Raw genomic sequence first — 22562 nt, 5'->3', positions numbered from 1 at the left:
TTGAAGTCCACTATAAGGAGAATAATCCTGGAATGTTTTCATCAAAAAACTTAATTTCTTTTTGACTGATGAAAGAAAGACAAGAACATCTTGGATGACATGGGGGTGAGTAAATTATCAGGAAAATTTTATTTGAAAGTGGACTAATCCTTTAATAATACTAATAATAATATATTATTACTATTGTTGTTGTTGTTGTTATTAATAAATATAATTCTAACAAATAATATAACAAATTTTGTAGCCTATAGAAGTGCACAACTATATACCAATACAACCACTAGTTAAAAGAATCTATTAATCCACTCTCCAAATATATATATAATAATCATACTTAATAATAATACTTAACATAATTATACAACATTTCTGCTAAAATAATTACTACTATCAAGTACAACTAGTACTATCAAGATTATATACAACATTTATTTTTTCTTCTTTTTTACATGTGTTGAACTATGAATGGTCCTTTGTCTCCGTTTCACTTCATCTTTATGAGTTGACTGTCCCTTTAAGAAGCGTCGCCTGTGTTTTCATTACTACACGACAACACAATACAGCAGCACAACACAAGCCTCTGAGGAGCGAAACAGTCCATCCACAGGCTGCATATCCGTTTCAGTAACATTTTGTTTATACTGTAACGATGTAGTTAATGACAGAGGAATCCGTTAAGACTGTATTATCATCTGTATTATCATTTGCAAAGGGAGATTCTAGTAGTGGCTAACGGCTATCGGCTCCAACAACAGAGGTTAACTAAAGATGTGCAAATAATAGTGATGCTCCTCCACCGCGTATGACCAAAGGTACTATCGAGCGGTAACAGGACTGGTAGGAATCGACGTCAAGATGATGAAGAAAAAGAAGTTTAAGTTCCGAGTGGATTTTGAGCTTGACGAGCTGTCGTCGGTTCCGTTCGTGAACGGAGTTCTGTTCTGTAAAGTCCGACTGCTCGACGGCGGATTCTCGGAGGAGTCATCGCGGTAAGGAGGCTGTGAAATGTGGAGGGATAAAGATGGTATTATTATGGGAATGGGTGACATTGGGCTGGTTTCATTCTGTATTGCTTTCTAATAAAGCATAACCAAAACATAGTGTAGTACACATATTCAGAGCTGTGGGATAAAGGGTTTGTGTTTCTTAATGATTGTTAGTTTTTACGCTCGTGTTTAAAGTGTATTATTGTACATGATTTATGTCAAGACTTAAGTCGACACTTTTGTTTTTTGATTTTGTAGGTATGATAATTCAAAGCGTTTTCAATGGTGACTTCATATTATCATGTCATTTTAGACTAGTAATGTAGGATTATTTTACATACAATGTCCATATTATGGTGTATTTGCTCACATTGAATTTATTTAAAATAGATTTTTAGGTGTCAAAAACCTTGTCTACTCAAACATCAAGTCGTACTTTAGTATAGAAAGGAAGTTTAATCCTTCACACTTTGAATACCTTGCATGACCTACATGACTTCTCAAGAGGAAATGGCCTTGTGCTCCAGAAAGCTGAAATGTCATTTGTGTAAAATATTAGTTAGTAATTATAGTATGTCAGAGGGCATGGATAAAAACATAAAGTGGACTGCTCTTGGATTTTGTCATGGACATTGACAGTTGAAATATAATACTGAAACCTGAGCTAAAAAGTCACTTTAACTCACTGGCAAAGTGAATTTTTGTCAGAAGAACCAACAAAATTTGTTCTGAGTTTACTTGCTTAATTTTTATCTTTTATTAATAATTGCAATATATTAACCACATCATGTGTGCTGTTTGCGCTTTTTTTAAAAGCACTTCTTGTGCTGAGTCACTTTAGGCCATGCATTAAAACTGTATACTGTGTGTGTGTGTGTGTGTGTGTGTGTGTGTGTGTGTGAATGAGCTGTGCTGTTCTCAGACCTGCACAAAGGTTGACCTCCATACAGGATATTAATTCATCACGTCTTGAGTGGGCGGATTTAAATGTAGAGCAACGAAGAGAACTGTTCAGTGTTACAGATTGATGAATGTCTTGTAAATGTGACAGTCAAGTGCTGGACCCTGCACTGCAGTATTATGTTACATTTATTTATACATTTGACATAAAGATAATTTTATCCAAAGTGACTTACAGGGGTTGGACAAATGAAACTGAAACTCTGACCAATATAGTCTTGGAGGTTTCATGCCTATATGTGCGCAGCCTGGTGGCCAATCTTCACTGATTTCACATTCCATCAGTAAGAGCAGAGTGTGAAGTTTGAATTAGCACAGCTGTACATAAGATGCTGCAATCCACACAACATAATGGGAGACATATTAGAGTTCAAAAGATGACAAAGTGTTAGCGTGTGTCTCACTGGCTCATCAGTGTCCAGTACAGCAAGTCTTTGTGGTGTATCGAGAGCTATGGTATCCAGGGTAATGTTGGCATAACACCACGTAGGACGAACCATATCTAACAGGAGTACCTGTCGACACAAAGTGTCTGAAAAATGATGTCCAGGTACTAACCCGGGTGCTTTTCCCAAAGCCGTTACCAACACAATTCAATGGAACTTGTGAACATAGTTGGCTAACAATGCTTTTGGGAAATGCACCCCTGGATTGTAACCAAAAAAACATAAAACCACAGCTGCCCAGTTCACTGCAGAATTAAATGTGCACCTCGACTCTCTTGTTTCTTCCAAAACTGTTTGTCGGGAGCTCAACAGAGTCAATATTCATAGTCGGGCTGCTATAGCCAAACCATTGGTCACTCGTGCCAGTGCCAAATGTCGGTTTCATTGGTGCCAACGTTGCAAATCTTAGGCTGTGGTCGATGTGAAAATGTATTGTTCTCTGATGAGTCCACCTTCACTCACTGTCTTTCCCATATCTGTGGGAGTTAAGATGTGTAGAAGCCCCAAACAGGCTTAACACCCGGACTGTTGCGTGTTGAGTGAAGCTCAGGGGTGGATCAGTGATGGTTTGGGCTGCAATTTCATGGCATTCCCTACTGTGCTTGATGGGCTGCCGATGACTACCGAACTATTCTAGAGGACCATGTGCACCTAATGGTCCAAACATTGTACCCTGAAGGGGGTGCTGTGTTTCAGCTTGATAAATGCACCAATACGCACAGCAAGGTGGATTGATGAACATGAAAGTGAAGTTGAACATCTCCCATGGCCCGCACAGTCACCAGATCTAAATATTTGTGAACCACTTGAGATATTTTGGAGGATCAAGTCATAAAACGTTTTCCTCCACCAGCATCACATAGTGACCTGGCCACTGTCCTGGAAGAGGAATCGCTCAAAATCCCTCTGGCTACTGTGCAGGATACTGTGTATCTGTCATTCCCAATACGAACTGATGCTGTATTGGCCGCAAAAGAAGGCTCTACAGCATACTAATAAATTAATGTGGTATAAAATAAAACTCCTGTGCTTTGTATATTCAAGGTATATATTTTATCAGTTCATGCATTCCCTGAGAAGCATAGCACCATATTCAACTGTTTGAGCTTTAGGAATATTGTGTCACTCATGTTTCTGTCACTGTTTAGTAATTTTTGAAAAGTCTCAGTCTAAAAACACACAGATTTTTTTTGAAAGGCCATGTGGCATTGAACAGTTCTACATTAGCATCCAGCAGAGAGGGAAAAAATGACTTCAACAACTAATTAATAATGATAAAATCTATAATGAAAAGTATTGACGGGTAATTTTATTGATTAGTCAGGTTTGATCATTTTTATTATTTATTTCTTTAAAGGTGCCCTAGATTATGTTTTTAAAAGATGTAATATAAGTCTAAGGTGTCCCCTGAATGTGTCTGTGAAGTTTCAGCTCAAAATACCCCATAGATTTTTTTTAATAAATTTTTTTAACTGCCTATTTTGGGGCATCATTATAAACGCGCCGATTTTATGCTGCGGCCCCTTTAAATCCCATGCTCTCCGCCCACAGAGCTCGCGCTTGCCTTAAACAGTGCCTTAACAAAGTTTACACAGCTAATATAACCCTCAAAATGGATCTTTACAAAGTGTTCGTCATGCATGCGGCATGCATGCGTCGGATTATGCGAGTATTGTATACTGTTATATTGTTTACTTCTGATTTTGAATGAGTTTGATAGTGCTCCGTGGCTAACGGCTAATGCTACACTGTTGGAGCGATTTATAAAGAATGGAGTTGTGTTTATGCATTATACAGACTGCAAGTGTTTAAAAATGAAAATAGCGACGACTCTCTTGTCTCCGTGAATACAGTAATAACCGATGGTAACTTTAACCACATTTAACAGTACATTAGCAACATGCTAACGAAACATTTAGAAAGACAAATATCACCAAAAATATCATGTTATCATGGATCATGTCAGTTATTATTGCTCCATCTGCCATTTTTCGCTATTGTTCTTGCTTGCTTACCTAGTCTGATGATTTGGTTGTGCACATCCAGACGTTAATACTGGCTGCCCTTTTCTAATGCCTTTTATAATGTTGGAAACGTGGGCTGGCATATGCAAATATTGGGGGCGTACACCCCGACTGTTACGTAACAGTCGGTGTTATGTTGAGATTCGCCTGTTCTTCGGAGGTCTTTTAAACAAATGAGATTTATATAAGAAGGAGGAAACAATGGAGTTTGAGACTCACTGTATGTCATTTCCATGTACTGAACTCTTGTTATTTAACTATGCCAAGATAAATTCAATTTGTCATTCGAGGGCACCTTTAATTAAGCTTTATATTTTTGCACACCACATGTGTTAAATTTATTATATAGACTTAAATGTGCACTGATCAAGATGTGGAATATCCAATTAATCAATAAATTGGATAAATAATTGTCAGATTAATTGATCCCTACAAAACCTATTCATACAAAATCAGCTGTCTTTTCAATCTCAGTTGAGACATCATCACAAACTTTTTGTTCCGCTGCAACGTTTGTCATTCACTCTGTTTTGGAGCTCCGCAATACAAAGACTTCCCACAGTTAAATATTAATGTGTCAGGCAGTGAAAGTGGGCTGTCAAACTTCACAATGACAAATTCTTCTCACAATGACAAAGCGACTCTCCCACAATACATAAGCAAGTAGCTTATTCATCCATACAGAAAGAGAGCTGTATACTAAAACCGCAGCAGCTTAGATCTAGCTTGGGCTACATCAGTGCTTCTCTTTTCTATTATACATTTTGCAGGGAGTGTCTGAGGTTCGTGAGTTTATTCTCCCTCTATGCTCGAGTTTGCCTCCATCCGCCTCCTTTTGAAGAACTCCTGTTTCATTGCAGACATCCTGTGGGAGAACCTAAGGAAGATGCACACAGAACCAAAGCACTCCTGCTCTCATTCGTTCAGATGACTTTGCCATGGCAACGGCATATATTCTAAATACAGAAATCAGACCAATGGCTTGTCATGGTTATAATTCTGTATTACAGTGTTAGGCCTGTTGCACATTTTGGCATAATCAAGCCTATCAATGAGATTTAACAGCTCGTTATTCCCGTGAGAACAGTGATGCTAATGACTCTAGCACATGCATAATTGTGTCTAATGGACCAATGGAACAAAGTACTGTACCAGGAAAATAATGAGAGCAAATATGGTAGATCGTTTTCATTTGTGCTAGTAATGCATGCCATTAGCACCTAATGCTACTGAATTCATTATGTTCTTTGTGTTTTCACATCATTAGTGCTTTGTAGGGAAGGTTATAATGAGTTATTGTAATGATGAATTGTTCCAGTAAGTCTATTATATCAGAGAGTCAGAGGCTAAACATTATTCATTATGTGATGGGTAGAAAGCAAAAGTCTAAATTTGACCTGTGGTGCAGTTATTACAAAGATGGAGCATCCTGTATCGACTTGAGCTCGGGCCTTGGCCGGGTTGTATGTCTGATTTATGAGTCTGCAGGTTCTTTTATAGTCTCACTGCCAGTAATTTGACTATAATCATATTGGTTAGGAAAGGAGTCATATTACCGACATTATCATGTCTTCCTTTTATCATCACTTTGCAGTGCCACCTTTGTGTTGGTGAGAAGAGGCAGCAAAGCAGAACTTTGGACTAATAATGGAGCGCTAAGGAGTAATAACAGTTCAAATCAACATGAAATCATAATGCAATATAATTTGATGGCATAATGATTAGTATCCTGTTTTACTCAGAAATATGTCTTATTACAGAGGAAAATGGCTTGCTAAATTCATTTCGCATTGATTTTAACTTGTCGTTAATGGGTCTTTTTGTAATATGCATGACAAGAACTCAATTTATAAAGTGAAATGCAGGTTGTTATTTACACAGTGAGTACAGATCTGTAGAGCTTTAGGGGCCATTTACAATTACACAACACCATTTTCAACTAAAAACAGGAAACTTTTTATGCATTTTGGTCATTCATTTACTCAACAATGGCGTTTTGGGGTCTTGAAAATGCAAACTTTTGAAAACGGGATTCAAAGTGCACATTTTTGAAAGCGATACCGTAATCGTCTCCGTGTAAACTACAAAAACATGAATTTGTGAAAATGTTGACGTCATGTGCATGCGTATTATGTGTTCAGACTATAGGTGTGAAGTGTTTCTTTACAATGTGACATCGCCACCTATTGGCCTGGCATGCATAATACAGTGTTTGTAGTGGGTTTCGTGGATCAGTGTGAACGGGGATCGTTTTGACAACGTTGTCATCTGTACGCAAATAAACGCTAAGGGAAAACATTTCAGCTTTTAGTGCATAGCTTCGTCCAGAGGGTTTTCAGTGCTGGCAAAATCCTCTGAGGTCTTTTTAACGCAGCAGAATCATTTCCTTCTGCACATCTGCGAATAAATGTGTGATATTTTGAGCACTACAGCCATTATGAATCAGTTTATTTCCTTAGAAACCATACATGTTTAGTGGAATGAAAATCATTTCTTGTTGAGAGGTTATATATATTGACATTGTTTAGGGAAGTGTTTGAACTAAGCTGCTATGGTGAGAGAATCAGAGTTGAGGGTTTCATGCAGCTGTGGTTTATTCTGGTTCATGGAATAGAAGCTGTTTTTCACCCAATGACTCACTCGGCACTAAGCTCAAGCCTTATGGTAGGGAATCTCCCCAGCTGGATGGGAGGTTCCTGATTATGTGTTATTTTGGCCGTGTTTCCCATAGACGTCATTGTGGATCGTTATGAAGTGACAGAATATGAGGAAAATGTGAGGATGTTTATGTAAGGGCAAGTGTAGTATGTGGTGTGGATTTTTTTTGTTTTCCTAGCAAAACGTGATCGCACTTTAGATTAGGGTACACATTCACTAGTAGCTTTCCCTCAATAAACTTCTAATTGGCTGCTTATAGTAGTATAGTTGTAGTGGTTATGTTTAGGTATGGGTTAAGGTTTCTAGAATATGGTCATGCAGAATAAAGCATTAATATGTGCTCTCTAAGTACTAATAAACAGCCAATATGCTAGTAATATGCATGCTAATAAGCAACTAATGAATAATGAATATGCACCTAATCTAAAATGTTACCCAAAATGTAAATGACCAATCAAATGCAAATTCATTTCCTCATAATGGGATAGTGTAAACTTTGGAGGACATATTTAAAAAAAAAAAAAAGTGTATATATATATATATATATATATATATATATATGTCAAAATATTTTTAATAAATAAAACACAAAAATGACCAATAATTACACACAAATGAAGAATTTAGTTGACATGTCATTTATTTATTGACACTTTTCATGATTTATTTATTAGAAAATATTTTGACATACCATATATCATTTAAGACTCAAGAAATTAAGACTTTTATTCAGCAAGGATGCATTATATTGATCTGCATTTAATCTATATGCTTTATATATTAAAGGTGTAAAAACATGAAGGTGTAATGTTTTTAAAAATAATAATGAAGCTTCTAAAAAATATGTGGAAAGAGAGTTTCCACAACTGTTTTCAACATTGATTAAAATAAGAAAGGTTTCTTGAGCCAAAAATGACAGTAAACACTATATTGTTATAAATTTGCTCTAAATCAGCATATTAAAATAATTTCTGAAGGATCATGTGACACTGAAGACTGGAGTAATGATGCTGAAAATTGAGCTTGATCATCACAGGAATAAAGGACATTTTAAATAAGAATAGAAAACAGTTATTTTAATTTGTAATGATATTTCACAGTATTACTGTTTTTACTATATTTTTGATCAAATAAATGCGGCCTTGTTGAGCACAAGAGACTTCTTTTACTGACTCCAAACATTAGTCTATATATGCTTTGAATGTAAGATTTATTAATTAATATGGTACACTTTCCCTCAATACCACCGACATTTTATTCAGATGTGAAAATCTAGTTTTACCAGCAACGCTGCATGACCGAAGCCATTCGTCAGGGACGTCCCCCTGGAGTGCCTACAAGGGCACAACCTTCCGTTTATCATGCAATCTTTTGAGTTAGCAGTCCTGTCCTTTGAGTACACCTTGGACAAATCACTCCATCCTGAAATTCACATGTTTATAGTCTTGTGTTCACTCTCTTACATGTGTAAATAGCATCACAATTTCCCTGAAGTTAATTTCATAGACTTGTATCTCTCCAAAAGCCCTCTGGGTCTCTCTCGTCTGCCCTGTCTGCAAACGTCTGTCTAATTAGGAAGCAGGACACACCTGCACAGGGACGTCCATTTTCAGATGGGAAATGAATTACACTTCTTGTTGTCAGTATGGCCTTCTGACTCCAGGCTCTAATTAATCACAGAATGTGAGTCAGACTCTTTTAATGCAGTCGACTTGAAGTGAATATTAAAATCACTCTATTGTATTGGGGCTGGATTATGTGACTAATTCTGTTGTGAAATCATTTCAAAATCTCCCTGAGGAGCAATTCTGCAAGAATTGTCCACTCCTGTTGGATTTGCAAATGCAGATCAGATGGTGTGGGATAGGGTTCACGCTGTTTTGGATGAGTGCATGTTTGTTTTAAAGCCTTGAGCCAAAGCTGTGTTCTTTACAGTGACACCTTGCAATTAACAACACAATGTGTTTTTGCATTTTACAGGGAGACGGTCCAGGCAAACTGTGTACACTGGAGAAAAAGATTCTCCTTTCCCTGTAAAATGAGCGCTAATGCTGGAACTGGAGTCCTTGACCCCTGTGTGTGTCGAGTTTCAGTCCGAAAGGTACAAACAACTCCATATATTCTATATTCAACTCCATATATTCAATCAATAATTTTTTTTAATTTTTGTTTTCATAACAGGAACTAAAAGGTGGAAAGACTTATGCAAAGGTAATTTATTCCTTTTTTTTAATAAACATACCAACACTATTCAATATTTTTGGGGAGCTGACATGATGTGCAGTGTGTGACATGCTGTATTAGTCATTTAAAATAATTTTAAAAAGCATTTCCTATTTATTTTATTAACATGATGTTAATTGAGAGGCTATGTGGAATAGTTTTAAAAATTAAAGTAGTAGTCGCACTGCAGGACTATTTACTGTAAATCAACTACAGAAAAGCTAAAATATGATTATAAATGGTGAAAAAAATAAACTTAATATATAAATGTTTCCTTATAAATTCATATGTTTCTAAAATCTTCATGCTGAAAGGAAAAATCTGTACTTATTTACCTTTCATGAATGGAAACTAACACAGGGCATTGGTAATTCATCAAGTAGACAGTTCTGAGAGGATTATAAAATATTGATAGCAAAGGAACGGCTGAAAATAGATCACTCTAGAACATTGTGTTTGTATGCGATTCTGTTTGTGTATGAGCAGTGCACTTCTGTTCATAAAAGCATTTACCCTTTTATTTAGCTCTTTTATTCAAAAGCTCTAGTGCCTTTTATTTTTAATGTTTTTTCTATTAGCAAAATCAAGAATAAACTGAATTTCTTTCCTGAATGTGTGTTGCTTTGGCTCTCTGTAAAGCTGGGTTTTGCTGATCTCAACCTGGCGGAGTTTGCGGGATCGGGTAACACCACACGCAGGTGTCTTCTGGAGGGTTATGACACCAAAAACACTAGACAAGACAACTCCATCCTTAAGGTACAGAAAGGCTCAGACTTCCTCTCAGGATCTTTCTTCTCAAACTCCATTCATGCTTTGAGTCTTGATTTATGTAACTTTTTATGACTATTAAGTTATGAGTTAGTAGAGGTTCTTAGTGGTACTATTGGTCACTAATTAGTATTACTCTTGCTAAAGATTTAAACAAACTCCTAAACTTAGATGAGTATACCTTGAATCATATTATCTTAAAGGGGTCATATGATGATTTTTAATGTTTTAATGTTTCCTTTAGTGTGTAATGTCTCTCTTTGTGCATGTATATGATCTGCAAAGTCACAAAGCTCATAGTCTCCCACAAAGCGATTTATTCTGTCTAACAGAGAACGCTGATCTAGACCTGCTTAAAAGGCCTCGACCGAAGTCCACATATTACTTCCCCAAAGGCATACGCAAAGAAAGTAGGCCAGGTTTCAGTGAATTAAAGTGTTGTCATCATGTTGCGGAGAAGTTGTGTGTTTGGATGCGAAAACAAAACCGCTTTTGCCTTTAGAGTTTAATCAGAGGTTAAGATTTATTTATAAAGCTGTTCCTGAGCAGTACAACCCAAAAGTTTGTTTGTGAATATTTTACAGAGGACAGCTGCCTGAACCTGGGAGAGTACAACACAGGCCATATACAAAGACTACTTTCCATTATGAAATGTTCTGCTCAAGTCGTGCTTGCAAAGTTGGTTCAGATAATCTGCACTTTCAGAATCCAACTCGGGCCAGAACTAATACAGTATAGCCGACGACATTTTTATTAACTTTTTTTTTTTTTTATTAAAGCCGCTGTCCGTAACTTTTTTTGGTTAAAATGATCCAAAATCAATTTTTGAGCAAGTACATAACCAGCCAGTGTTCAAAACTATCTTCTTACCTTAGATTCACATCGGTAAGCTTGTAATAATGTTTTATAATAAAATCAGTACTGGTAGGTTTCCGCAAGAAATTTGAGCATGCAGCCATTCGTTTTTGCGTCATCACGTCACATCTGTAAACAGAAAGAAGGAGTCACAGCTATAGGCTATATGTGAGGATGCTGCTGGTAGCGGATTATATATAATGTTTTCTCACAGCAGCTGGAATAATTAAACTTATCATTTTGATGGTGGATTGTAATCCAGAAAGGTCCAAATGACAATCATTAGTGACAACTGGAGATTCACCCGTAGTCCAAAGCAAAAGATTTCGGACTGCGGAGTGGCTACAGAAATTGAAATCTACAGGTAACGCTAATACACACTAAATACACATAGTCACATTGTGCTGATGGTGTTAACATTAACAATTTGAGAACAAACTATAACAATAAAACTCATTTGCACAGTTTAGCGTGATCCGTGCTAAGCGATTGTTAGATTTAATCACCATTGGCAGCGTGATTGTAATGCTTTTTTTTCTCAGTTGGTCAGAACAAAAGTGGCAGGTTTGTTACTTACTCCTTCAGATGACATTTTCAAAAAATTCTTATTTTGGTCATACTTTCAAGACTACAATTTGTGATTCTGAAGTACAGTATCCACACGATGTGATGACTGACAGCAAAGATTAGATTCATACGTGCTGAGGAGCCGTGTGGATCCACAACCCGCGTAAAAATGTTAATTCCGCAAATGACTGCAATTGCAGGTTTCAAACAGAGATGGCGACAAAGAGGCAAAACTTGCGGACTGCAGCTTTAACATTTTTATTACAATTGCTTTAGAAGACTTGGAAGCTGAAGCTCACGATTATCGTATTACATTTCCAACGCACACTTGAGGCGTTTGGCCAATCACAACACATTGGGTCAGCTGGCCAATCAGAGCACTCTGAGCTTCTCGGAAGGAGGGGCATTGTAGAAATCAGCGCATTTCAGACAGACTGGGAATAGAGGAGCTGCAATTAATCTACAATATGTGAAACATGATGTGTTTTTTAAACATTAAAGCATGTTAACCTATTTGGTTACACCCAATAATCAAAATAACTAACTTTTAAAATAGCATCATATGACCCCTCTAAGGGGGGAAAAATCTTGTGAAAACTGTAAAAAAAAAAAACATTCGACCTAGGATTTTTGCATGGCACATGATAAAACAGGTGAAAAAGTCCCTCTCTTTTTACCTGGGCAGTAAGTAACCTAGCAACCACCCAGAACACCCTAGCAACTGCATACTGTAGCAATGCTCAAATGAACACTTTAGCAACTGCCTTGCAACACTCCGGAAACCATCTAAACATGCATGTGAATTTTACATGATTAAGTGTTACTCCCTTTCTCAGAAAATGTGAATATATATATATATATATATATATATATATATATATATATATATATATATATATATAATATTTGTTTCTGTAAGGGCCAAAAATGAAATGTTGAGTGTTATACAGATCCAATTTCTTATTTTTTGTCATTTGTCTTTTCCTGCAGGTGATCATTAGCACACAGCTGATGTCTGGAGACCCCTGTTTCAAAACGTGAGTGTTACCATTGATTTGCGTTGTGAATGTGTCATAATTCAGTATTGAAGTGAGAAATATTTGAAGTTTGGTTGTGAAAAGGGCCTATTTTTATCTTTATGCCACTCTATCTGCATTTCTAAATTTAGATTTAACTGAAAACCCACAGAGACCTTTTCCTGCTAAACATTTGAGGTTGCTATTATAGTATTTTCTCAGAAATGGCCTGTGAGTTGGGAAGGAGTGTGAATATGCACTCTGGGGAAATCAGAGCTTTGAACACAGATTTGCATACTGGAAACCAACACTGTCCACCCACACATGTACACACACTGCAGCTCACACTGTGCATGAAGGCAAAACCCTGCTAAAAGCATTTGTGTGGGTTGAAGCGTGGGGAGAGTATGGAGTTTGGGGATTCTGGGGGTTGCTTTTGAGTCAGTAGGCAGATTGAAATGGTTTAGTTCTTTAATTTAGCATTTCTTTTCAGATCTATTCATTCAAATCCATTTAAACCATATTCTTGATTGCGGGTTCTCCACGTATTAGGCCTCCGTCCACCGCCATGGTGATTGGCATTCAGGGTGATGCCGAGAGCCTACTAGAAGACAGGAAAGGAGGAGACACACAGAAACCTTTTCTGAGCCTCTCAGGTAAACTTCACACAAAAATGCACTGGTCAGTGTTTCCAAAGAATCAAAATGAGACACCAATGCAGCATCTCCATACACAGACCTTGTTTATATTTTTTTTAACATTTGTTCTTTACATGTGCTTAAATGTGTATGTATTTCTTATGTTTTTATGTTGGCATTATGTTGGTTGCTCTAATCAACTGTCCAAATCAAACACCCTTTGAAAAGCTTCTCATTATTTCTGCATCCAGTCCTGTAGTAAAGACCAGGACTATGTGTTTGATTTGATGCTGCTGAACTAACAGAAGCTTGAAAGAGTGCTCTCTCTCCCCCACTCTCTCTTTTATCCTTTCTTTGCCCTCATACATGCTGCGTGCTTTCCGTCCAGAGGCTGGCAAAAGCATTAGTCTTTAATGTATAATTTAGCCGTGTGCCACTCTTGACTCTTGACTCTGCTTTCATAGTGATTCACTGTGACTGACTGCTTATGATGTAGAGCAGGCGTACAATTCATAAAATATGATTAGCTTCCAAGTGCCTCTTCCGTAGTGATTTTGAGTTGCTATAATTGAACAATGTTAAAGCTGTATTAATATTCATATTAGGCCATTTATACTGAAATTTTAATGGAATACAAGATGCCAAAAGTGTCTTGCTGTCTGAGGCGATTGATGAATTAATCAGTATCGCCATTTGTTCAGAGGAACATGTAGAAGAGTTATATGAGTTAAATATGAGTTAGCATAGGATTTTGGCAGAGAAGTGCTACTCTTTTGAAGGGAGTTCGTGGAGGAGACTCATTTAGAGATTGGTCATGTCTTAGGATGGTCAACCAGTCTTCGAACACCCAACAAGTCAGTTAGTGAGAGCAATGATTTGATGTAGACATTTTGAATTGTTTTTCAGCTTTAATATTTTAGATTTTCTAGCTTTTTATCTGTTACGTTTAAGGCTATGCATACAATAGCTAGAGTTATTTTAGCATTATTTATATACGATTATTGTATTTATTCATATTTTATTTTTATATTATAGGTTTTCATTTTAATTTTAGTTTTTGTATTATTTTTGTTTTGCTTTTGTCATTTGTCAATTTTAGTAATTTTAGTACTTAATATTATTTTATTTTAGTTAACTGCCGAGGCAAGTTTTTCATCTAATGTTTATAATTTATTCTATTTCGTATTTATTTCAGTTATTGAAAATAATTTTTAATAGTTTAAGACACTGATGCTAGCATACTTAAAATTTACAAATACATTTTTTTATCAAGGACCAAAAATATTAATGGCAAAAATTATCACTGAAAATGATTATTATTAGTCTGTGCATATGAAAATTTCTTGCCAATAAAATACTTAATAGAATAAGAAATTCCCTTCTCCTTATAGCAAGTAGGAAATCATGATTCATGGATGTGATGTGAACAGAAGTATAATTTTAAAATGTGTCATGCTCTAACTTCCTGTTTTAATTGGAAATATGCTAACACAGGAAATACAACCATGTGCTTGTCAAGCAATTTTAAAGGCTACAACCATCAAAAAGCTTTTGTAACCAATTCAACAAATTTTGAATTTTTCTGAGAAATTAATTTATTTTTCTTTTTGTGAAGACTAAAGGTTACAGTGCCAAAAAGGTTATAGCTATTTATTTAGTTAATATATTAGTTATGTATTAAATAAAAATATATTTATTCAAAATTAACTACGTTTGCCGTTTATATATCCCTTACCAGTCTAAATATATTGGACTTCCACTGACTAATTGATTTCGAGAAGTTTTAAAATGCATATGTTGATTTTCTAATTGACAGTCCTAATTTAAATAGCCAAATCATATTGAATGCCTGAATACTCTCAACGGACAGATGTATGGCCACATCAGATATATAATCTATTATAAGGTTAGAAATAGGAGAAGAACAGGTTAAATTGGCATTGAATCCCATAAAGTGATTGAGCAGGTTTAATTAGGACTGAACTGAATCCCTTATGTCCACAGAGACATCAGGGAAGTGTGGCTCTCTGCCTGATGAACTGGGGCTGTGCGGACATTCTCGAACGTCCAGTTATGCTAGTCAGCAGTCCAAAGTATCAGGTAGGCTTTCCTTTTCCACTGTTTTCTCTTTGATCACTTATTGACGATGTGTCGATGTGACTCTGCTGTCTTGCTCGACTTGAATGAATGCCTGATTTGTATTGTCTGCTACTCTGGCTGTAACATCAGGCTGCCAATCAACATCATACCACGGGTATTGCAAGATGATTAAAGGATTTTGTAATTTTGCACGTAGGCTGCATGTCATATGACTCTGTTCTGTGTGATGGAGTTAAGATGAGTATGTGTGTGTGTACATTAAATGAGACAGAAAGAATGTGTGCTAAAATCCATTAGCTCACATTATATTTTGTTAAGTTGCACTTTCCACATAAAGGGTATACTTTGGTGTCCCATTACTTTGATTAAAGCATTAGGGATACAAATACAAATCCCATCTTTTTTGTTGTGAGAACTATTAGATCTGTGGATTTTAAACACATCAAATGTCTCTATCATCAAAATCCCTCTATTGTGGGGTGATATTCATCCCTACTTAGAGGTCTTAACCGTATTTGTTTGTATTTGTTTTTTAATTAATAAAATTTGTGGTCTGTAAGATTTAATGTTTTCGAAACTCTGGTATGTAATGTATATAGTAAGCTCACCAAGGCTGTATTTATTTGATAAACAATGCAGTAAAATCAGTAATATTGGGAAATATTATTACACAGTTTTTATTTGAAATATATTATAAAATATATTCAAATAAAAGTTTTAATATATTCAAATATAATATATTTGTATATAATATATTATATAATATATATACAAATATAATATATTTGAATACATTATAAAATGTAATTTATTCCTGTGATGGCACAACTGAATTTTCAGCAGCCATTACTCCAGTGTCACATGATCCTTCAGAAATTATTCTAAAATGCTGAGAGACATTTTTATTCTTATTAATGTTGAAAACGGTTGTACATCAATGTTGAATACATTTTTTCAGGATTCTTTAATAATAAAAAAAAGATCAAAAGTGCAACATTTATTTAAAATAAAAATATTTGTAACATTATAAATGTCTTTACTGCCACTTTTGATCAATTTATTGCGTCCTTGTTAAATAAAATAATTAATAATAATAACAAAATCTTTCTGACCCCATACTTTTCAACTGTGCTGTAAGTGATGTAAAAGAAAAAAAAAAAAAGAAAAAAAAAAAAGGCTGATTATAATATTTTGTTTGACCTCTTGAGTTTGACAATCAACAATTTAAGCACCTCCTTTCGCTGGCCATTTTGCTGAACAAGACATTTTCAGGCCCTTTTTTGTTCTCAGTTTGTTGAAAGTGCTATTTGCTTTATTAAATAATCTGAAACTGGGCTCTTAGAAGGATTCTGTGCCATCACAAAATGGCTGGATTAAATGTCCCAGATCTAATTTGATAACACTACTTCCTCCAGTACTTCCAGAGAGGAGACAGCACTCAGTCCTTATTTCATTAAGCTATTCTCTTAGATTCAGTTACACATTCCTCACTTTGACCTTTTGCAATAGAGCATCTCAGTTTTAAAGTCCCACAAAGCAAACAGAAGTCATCACTAGGGTTGGGAATCGAAAATTGATTTCAATTCTGGAACTGGATAGTTAAGTTCAGGAATCGGATACTTATTATAAAATTAAAATTTCAGTTCTGTGCCTAGTGATTCCTGTGTGCACATTTTAATGTGGTTTTAAACCATTCAAGCTCAAGGAGACGTGAAAGAGAACTCAATTTGGCACTCGTGCGTTGTTATCTGTGCTGGGCACATCCAGAGCATGCAAACAAAAAGCCGCCTCTCATATAGTGCACGAATACTTCTCTTTTGCATCTTCTTGCTTAGACAAATACACACACACTTATGTCAAAATATCCTTGTAAAACAGTCGGTTATGTCTTAAGTGAACATAAATAGTTGAGAAAGAAAATGCATGTAACAGTATAAAGGATCCGTGGATTAGGTCTTAAAGTGACAGCAGGCTAATAAACCTGCTGCCGTCTGTGTCATTACTGTTAACCAAAGAATAATCTTGACTGAATACCTTTTTGTAACTTTAATAAGGATTCATTTATATAAAAAAATATGCAGTGTTATTTTACATTTGATTTCAATTTCTGAACTTTATTCAGTTGTATTTTTATTTGCTAATATGCTTATTTGTTCTTATTGTATTACTGACTATATGCATGTCTTTAATAATGTTTGAAATATATATTAGTCTAGTTTATTAGAAACTGGGAATCGATAAGCAGAATCGGAACTGGAATCGAAATAGCCAACCATAATCATCACGTATCTGTCTCTGACCGGAAACATGTGACTTGGTGTGTGCATATGCATGTATGGGAGGATATTCGCCCTCTGCTTTCGTTTTCTGAAGCTCCTCTGCCTTTAAATACAAAGTGATTGATTCATCTGTGAAGGTTTTTAAAGTGTATATAGGCTTTTCATTACCAGGGCAGACCAACTTTTTCTGTCCTTCATAAAAAATGTTTTTTAAAAACCCTGAATTTTAAAACAATGTTGTGTCGTGTTTTCTCAGGCTATAGTACGAGTCACTCGCGTTCCTCCAGTCTGTCGGAGTTCTCCCACAGGAGAAACACTTCGATCGGCAGTGCTTCCACTGGCATTGCCAGCATCCCTGAGCCCTGTGAGGAGAGTGACCAAACTACAGCGCCCCCTACAGCTGTGGCGTTCTGTGCTGCTGTGCCTGAACACCCATCAACCCCTGACAGGGCTGCCAGCAGGTCAGACAAACACTGCTACCACTGCCTGCTCTATATTCATCAAGCTTTAGATGCAGGATATTAAATCAATGCAGGTTTTTTTTTCTCATATATACAAAGGTTCCCAGTGAAACAGGACTCCATGGAGTCTCAGCTGAAAAGGGTGGATGCCACACGGGTGGATGCCGATGATGTAGTAGAGAAGATCCTGCAAAGCCAGGATTTCACTCACAGTTTGCTGGACTCCAGCGCTGAAGGTAACAATGGTTTTTTCATGCTTATTGGCAGACATCCCTAAACATTAATTGTCACTGAACATTTGTGTTTTAGATTTTTGTTTGTCCAATAATATTCCATAAGTTCCGTCTTTCTTTCATTCTGATTGCAAATAGTTTATTAACACTGTGTGTTACACGGTGAATTCTTGCTGACATAAAATTGCATTTTTGGCCCATTAACTTGTCATGCTTGAGATGGAGTGGTTTCAGAGCGATCTTGGAACAGACGCAAGCAGAAATAAAAAAAAAAAAAAACGCAATTGGTAGCAATGTTTACCAGAAGTTGCTGCTACAATGTAGGTGTATTGAAGTTTATCTGTGCCAGAGAGCCCGTCTTTGTATGTGTGTCCTATTAGTTTTGGTATTATTTTTTAGACGACCTGGCGACAGGTTCTCATTAGAATTGGACCGACTTGGTTTTTGTATCCCCCAGAGAAGAGTCGTGACTTTGTGTGCGGAATGGAGGCGATATCTGATTCAAGTGTGTGTGTGTGTGTGTGTTTCAGAGGAAGGTCTGCGCTTGTTTGTGGGTCCAGGTGGAAGCACTGCACTTGGTAGCCATCACCTTCCTGCCAGGTGAGTTTGAAGGAAAATGTTGTTATTATTTACTCAACCCTCATGACTTATTTTCTTCCTAGGAAGACAAAAGGAGATGTTTGGCAGAATGTCCAAGCTGCTCTTTTCCACATAATGAAAGTGAATGGAGACATTAAAAAAAAAATAAATAAATACCTAAAGAGATCATAAATGTATTTGTGTGATATCTTCTGTCATATGAAGCCATGCAATAGCCTGTATGATGAACACATGAAATATAATACATGTATTTGTATGGACTACAGTGCTTCCCACACATGGACTTTACTTGGGCGGGCCGCCCAAGTATATTTGGAGACACATTTTTGCTTTTATTATTTTTATCCTCTTATACTTTTATATCCGCCCAAGATAATGAAACCATCCGCGATCGATAAACTATTCGTTTCGTACCTGCTCGTTATGTGTGCGTCAGAACTGTTTACTCCTGCTGACATTCCCACTGGCGCTGCATTTTCGCAAGTCATTTCAGACTGCTTCAAAGTGATTCTTAATCAATGAAAAGCGCAGATTTATGCCAAGCGATTGCTAATGAACTCAAGTTATTACAATGTCTACTTTATGGCCTTTATATAAAATGTTTTATACGGTTGTAAGAATCTGAAGGATCAGCCTGCAATAGTACAGACATTTCAAAATAAGAGTCCCGGTGTATTTTGGGCTTGTTTATAATTAAAAGTCACACGCTAAGTTTTTTCTTTTTCTTTTGGGCATTATTGGTATTTTGGTTACACAATAAACTGTATTTAATTTGATTTCCATTTAATTCATAGTAAATTATTGTAGTCTCGCCCACAGGAAGAAAAGACTAAGAACATTATTTGACACATTCATTTTATACATTTTACTAGTAAAATCTATGTCCCATTCACTGAGAGAGACACTATATGACAGCAAGGAGAACATCGGAAAAGGTGAACCATTTAAATGCTGTAATTTTGCATAATTTACAATGCATAATAATGCATAATATTAGTATGTAATTAAATGTAATATGCTATGTAATTAAAATTAATTTCAATAAATAAAAAATACTGTTAAAAATCACACATTATTTGTTTGTCACATGTAGTAGACCATTTTTGTGCCGTGGGTAATAGGAGGATTTTTTGCCTGGCTACCACCGCAAGTATATTTCAAACCTGTGGGAAGCAGTGGACTACTTTTATGGTCATTTCTGAAGCTTGACATCTCCAGTTACCATTCACTTTCATTATATGAAATAAAAAGGGCTTGAATGTTAAACCATATTTTCTGCTAAATCTCCGAAAGTAAGCCATGTAGGTTTGGAACAACATGAGGGTGAGTAAATTATGACAGTTTTAATTTTCAGGTTGCTGTCTCTTTAAATATCATGGCAAAATCAGCGAGTAAGCACTCTAGAAAAAAAAAAAGTAAATCACGCATTTACCTGGTTGTATATAAATGCTGATTTCTTCTCTTTTCAGGGTTGGAGCTGGTGCCTACGAACAGGTGGTGATCAAACGCTAGAGTTGGGAGATGCCAGAAGGAGAAGTGTCAAAAACCAAAGTCTGTTTCGTGGGAGGAGAAAGGGACGAAGAGATTCAGACATGTTCGTCTCCTCTCACATTAGCAGTGTTTGTCACAAACCTGTTTCAGCTTTTCGATGAAACAGTGTCCTCTGCTGGCTACATAAAGAACTGACAGCTCCTCTGTATGAGGCTGTCATTCGGTGTCTTGTGTTTCACTGTGAGGTAAAGTCTTCTAATACGTCTGCATTGCAAATCAGAGAGCTTTCCCCTCTATTTTCCTCGCTGATTTAAAAAAATATATATTTCGTATTGTTATTTTATTAAGATATCTGTTTATTTTTACCATGTTTACATGCTTGTGAGCCATTTTAAGGGGTCCATCAGTAACGTTTGGTGGATTATATACATCATTACAATATGTACGAGGTGTATACTGTGTCTGCATACGAAGGTGACCTCTTTACGCATTTTTTTCTCGTTTCATTACTGTACGAATGAAAATCAAACCGTCCTCACCCACCCGCAGCATCTCACTTTGTGCGTGTGAGAAGTCGTGATGCGTTTGACAGATGGAGCCGTTTTCAGACTTGAAAAAATGTCCATTTGAATAGCACTTTGAATTGAAGGACTTTACATGGACTTTCTATGTATCGCCAACATTGTAGGGAGTTTTGAGGCTCAGCTTTTCATCTAGTTAACTTGTACACATTAAATGTGTATTTCTTTTTTATTTGTTGCTGAAAATGACTTTCGGCTACAGCTGCATTATAGTTCAATTTATAGACACATTAGCTACTTCAAATCTGGGCTGGTGAATATCTGATAAGAACTTCTCTGGCAGCAGTCTATGACATAATGATGACATCACATAAATATATTGGCTTTCACTTAAGAACAAATTGAGCCAAGCCGTTCTCAATCTACAATTATTTACATGGCAGCACAGAACTAAGCATTTAACCATGTCGATGCTTGAAACATTTAGCACAAGGCTCTCAAGCAGCGTGTAGCTCTTATAATGCTATCTACAACACTACAAAACTCATTTTATCCGTGTTTTTGTAGTTACTTGATGTATCACTAAAATGAAGGTATTTTAATGACTATTTTCATGGTATCTCTGTCTGTAAGATCAGCTATAGGGCATATCAGAAGTTAGTGCTTCTCTAGTTTTATGTGACCTTATGCCCATATCTTCTCAAAAGCCATTCACTGTTTTCTAAATGTAAACTCACTTGCCTCTGCAGTTTAACTGTGTGGGGATTAGCAGCTGTGCGAGTGTGTGTACAATATATTTGTAGCACTTGATTATATCATAACTGTCTAGAGTTATAGTGTAGAAATGCATGGGTGTCACACCTACTCATCATGTCCGAAGCAATTTGTGGTCTTTGCTATCTCCATCGGACTGATCCAGGTCCGTTGAGATCCAAACACTAAAAATAAATACTGACTGGATGCTTGGATTCAACTCGGCCACACATCTCAGGTTTATTTTCTTTCACTATTACTGCACAAATATCAAAGCACCACACCGTGAATGTACGGAGCCCTTTAAGAGACATGGTGATGGGAGAGAAAATTCTGTTCTCAGTGCTTTTGCGTTCTTTCACAAAGAGAAATTTTGCGTTTATTTGAAAACAACTCAAGGTTTCTCATAGGAACACAAATAATTTGGGATCAAATGCAACATTTCTTCTGTGAATGCAAAAGAATATCATGCTTTTTCCATCAATGTGTCCCTTCAAGGACTCGAATGTTTGCAAATATCCGTTTATTTAGAGGTTATCTGCGATATGTCAGCTTCATTACTTTTCAGCAGAATTACTTTGAACTTGATTTTTAATTTTTTTTAAATTGATCTACTGCCAAAATGAAATCTATTTTTATGTATTTGAGCTTTAGTGATACTTATATTGTAAGATTCACCCCCCACCCCCCCACACACACACACACACACACACATTTTCTTCCCTAAATATCTTACACAACCTATAAGTAGGTCCTGGTACTTTACATGTTGTAAAAACATGGTGGCTTTATCTCTTCTGTGAAGTTTTTGGTCTTTGTAATTGTACTGTGTCTGATGTTTAAAGGTGACATTGCTTTTTGACTGTCTCGCAATGTTGTGTTCCAACTTTTGACCAATAGTGGCTTCCATGCCATGTGTTCTGTTATGATGCTGGTAAGGTATGTACCATGCACTGTTAAATAAAACCACATTCCAAAGAAGG

General features: G+C 36.3%; 1 protein-coding gene across 2 annotated transcripts; it reads left to right on the top strand.

The window, feature by feature from the left end:
* The first annotated feature begins 525 nt into the window (after positions 1 to 525).
* On the top strand, positions 526 to 22560 carry fam102bb (family with sequence similarity 102 member Bb). Of its 2 annotated transcripts, XM_048207047.1 has the most exons (11): positions 526 to 989; positions 9055 to 9175; positions 9256 to 9285; positions 9937 to 10053; positions 12478 to 12524; positions 13056 to 13159; positions 15146 to 15241; positions 17777 to 17981; positions 18081 to 18217; positions 18745 to 18814; positions 20284 to 22560. In XM_048207047.1, the coding sequence occupies exons 1-11, from the start codon at positions 856 to 858 to the stop codon at positions 20324 to 20326; spliced, it is 1104 nt and encodes a 367-aa protein (XP_048063004.1). In that variant the 5' UTR covers positions 526 to 855; the 3' UTR covers positions 20327 to 22560. The 2 variants fall into 2 exon arrangements, with proteins under 2 accessions (XP_048063004.1, XP_048063005.1); XM_048207048.1 differs by lacking the exon at positions 15146 to 15241.
* Positions 22561 to 22562: the final 2 nt, after the last annotated feature.

The sequence above is a fragment of the Megalobrama amblycephala genome, linkage group LG11, assembly GCF_018812025.1.
Source record: "Megalobrama amblycephala isolate DHTTF-2021 linkage group LG11, ASM1881202v1, whole genome shotgun sequence".
NCBI classification, from domain to species: Eukaryota; Metazoa; Chordata; class Actinopteri; order Cypriniformes; family Xenocyprididae; genus Megalobrama; species Megalobrama amblycephala.
Note: the sequence above shows the minus strand (reverse complement) of the source record. Positions and strands in the feature narration are given on the sequence as shown.

What these genes read in the sequence shown, in the direction of transcription:
- fam102bb (XM_048207047.1), top strand. Translation starts at nt 856, where the DNA reads ATGATGAAGAAAAAGAAGTTTAAGTTCCGAGTGGATTTTGAGCTTGAC. An exon ending in ACCTTTTCTGAGCCTCTCAG is followed by an intron (nt 13,160 to 15,145) that starts GTAAACTTCACA and finishes TTATGTCCACAG; the next exon opens with AGACATCAGGGAAGTGTGGC. An exon ending in AGCCATCACCTTCCTGCCAG is followed by an intron (nt 18,815 to 20,283) that starts GTGAGTTTGAAG and finishes TTCTCTTTTCAG; the next exon opens with GGTTGGAGCTGGTGCCTACG.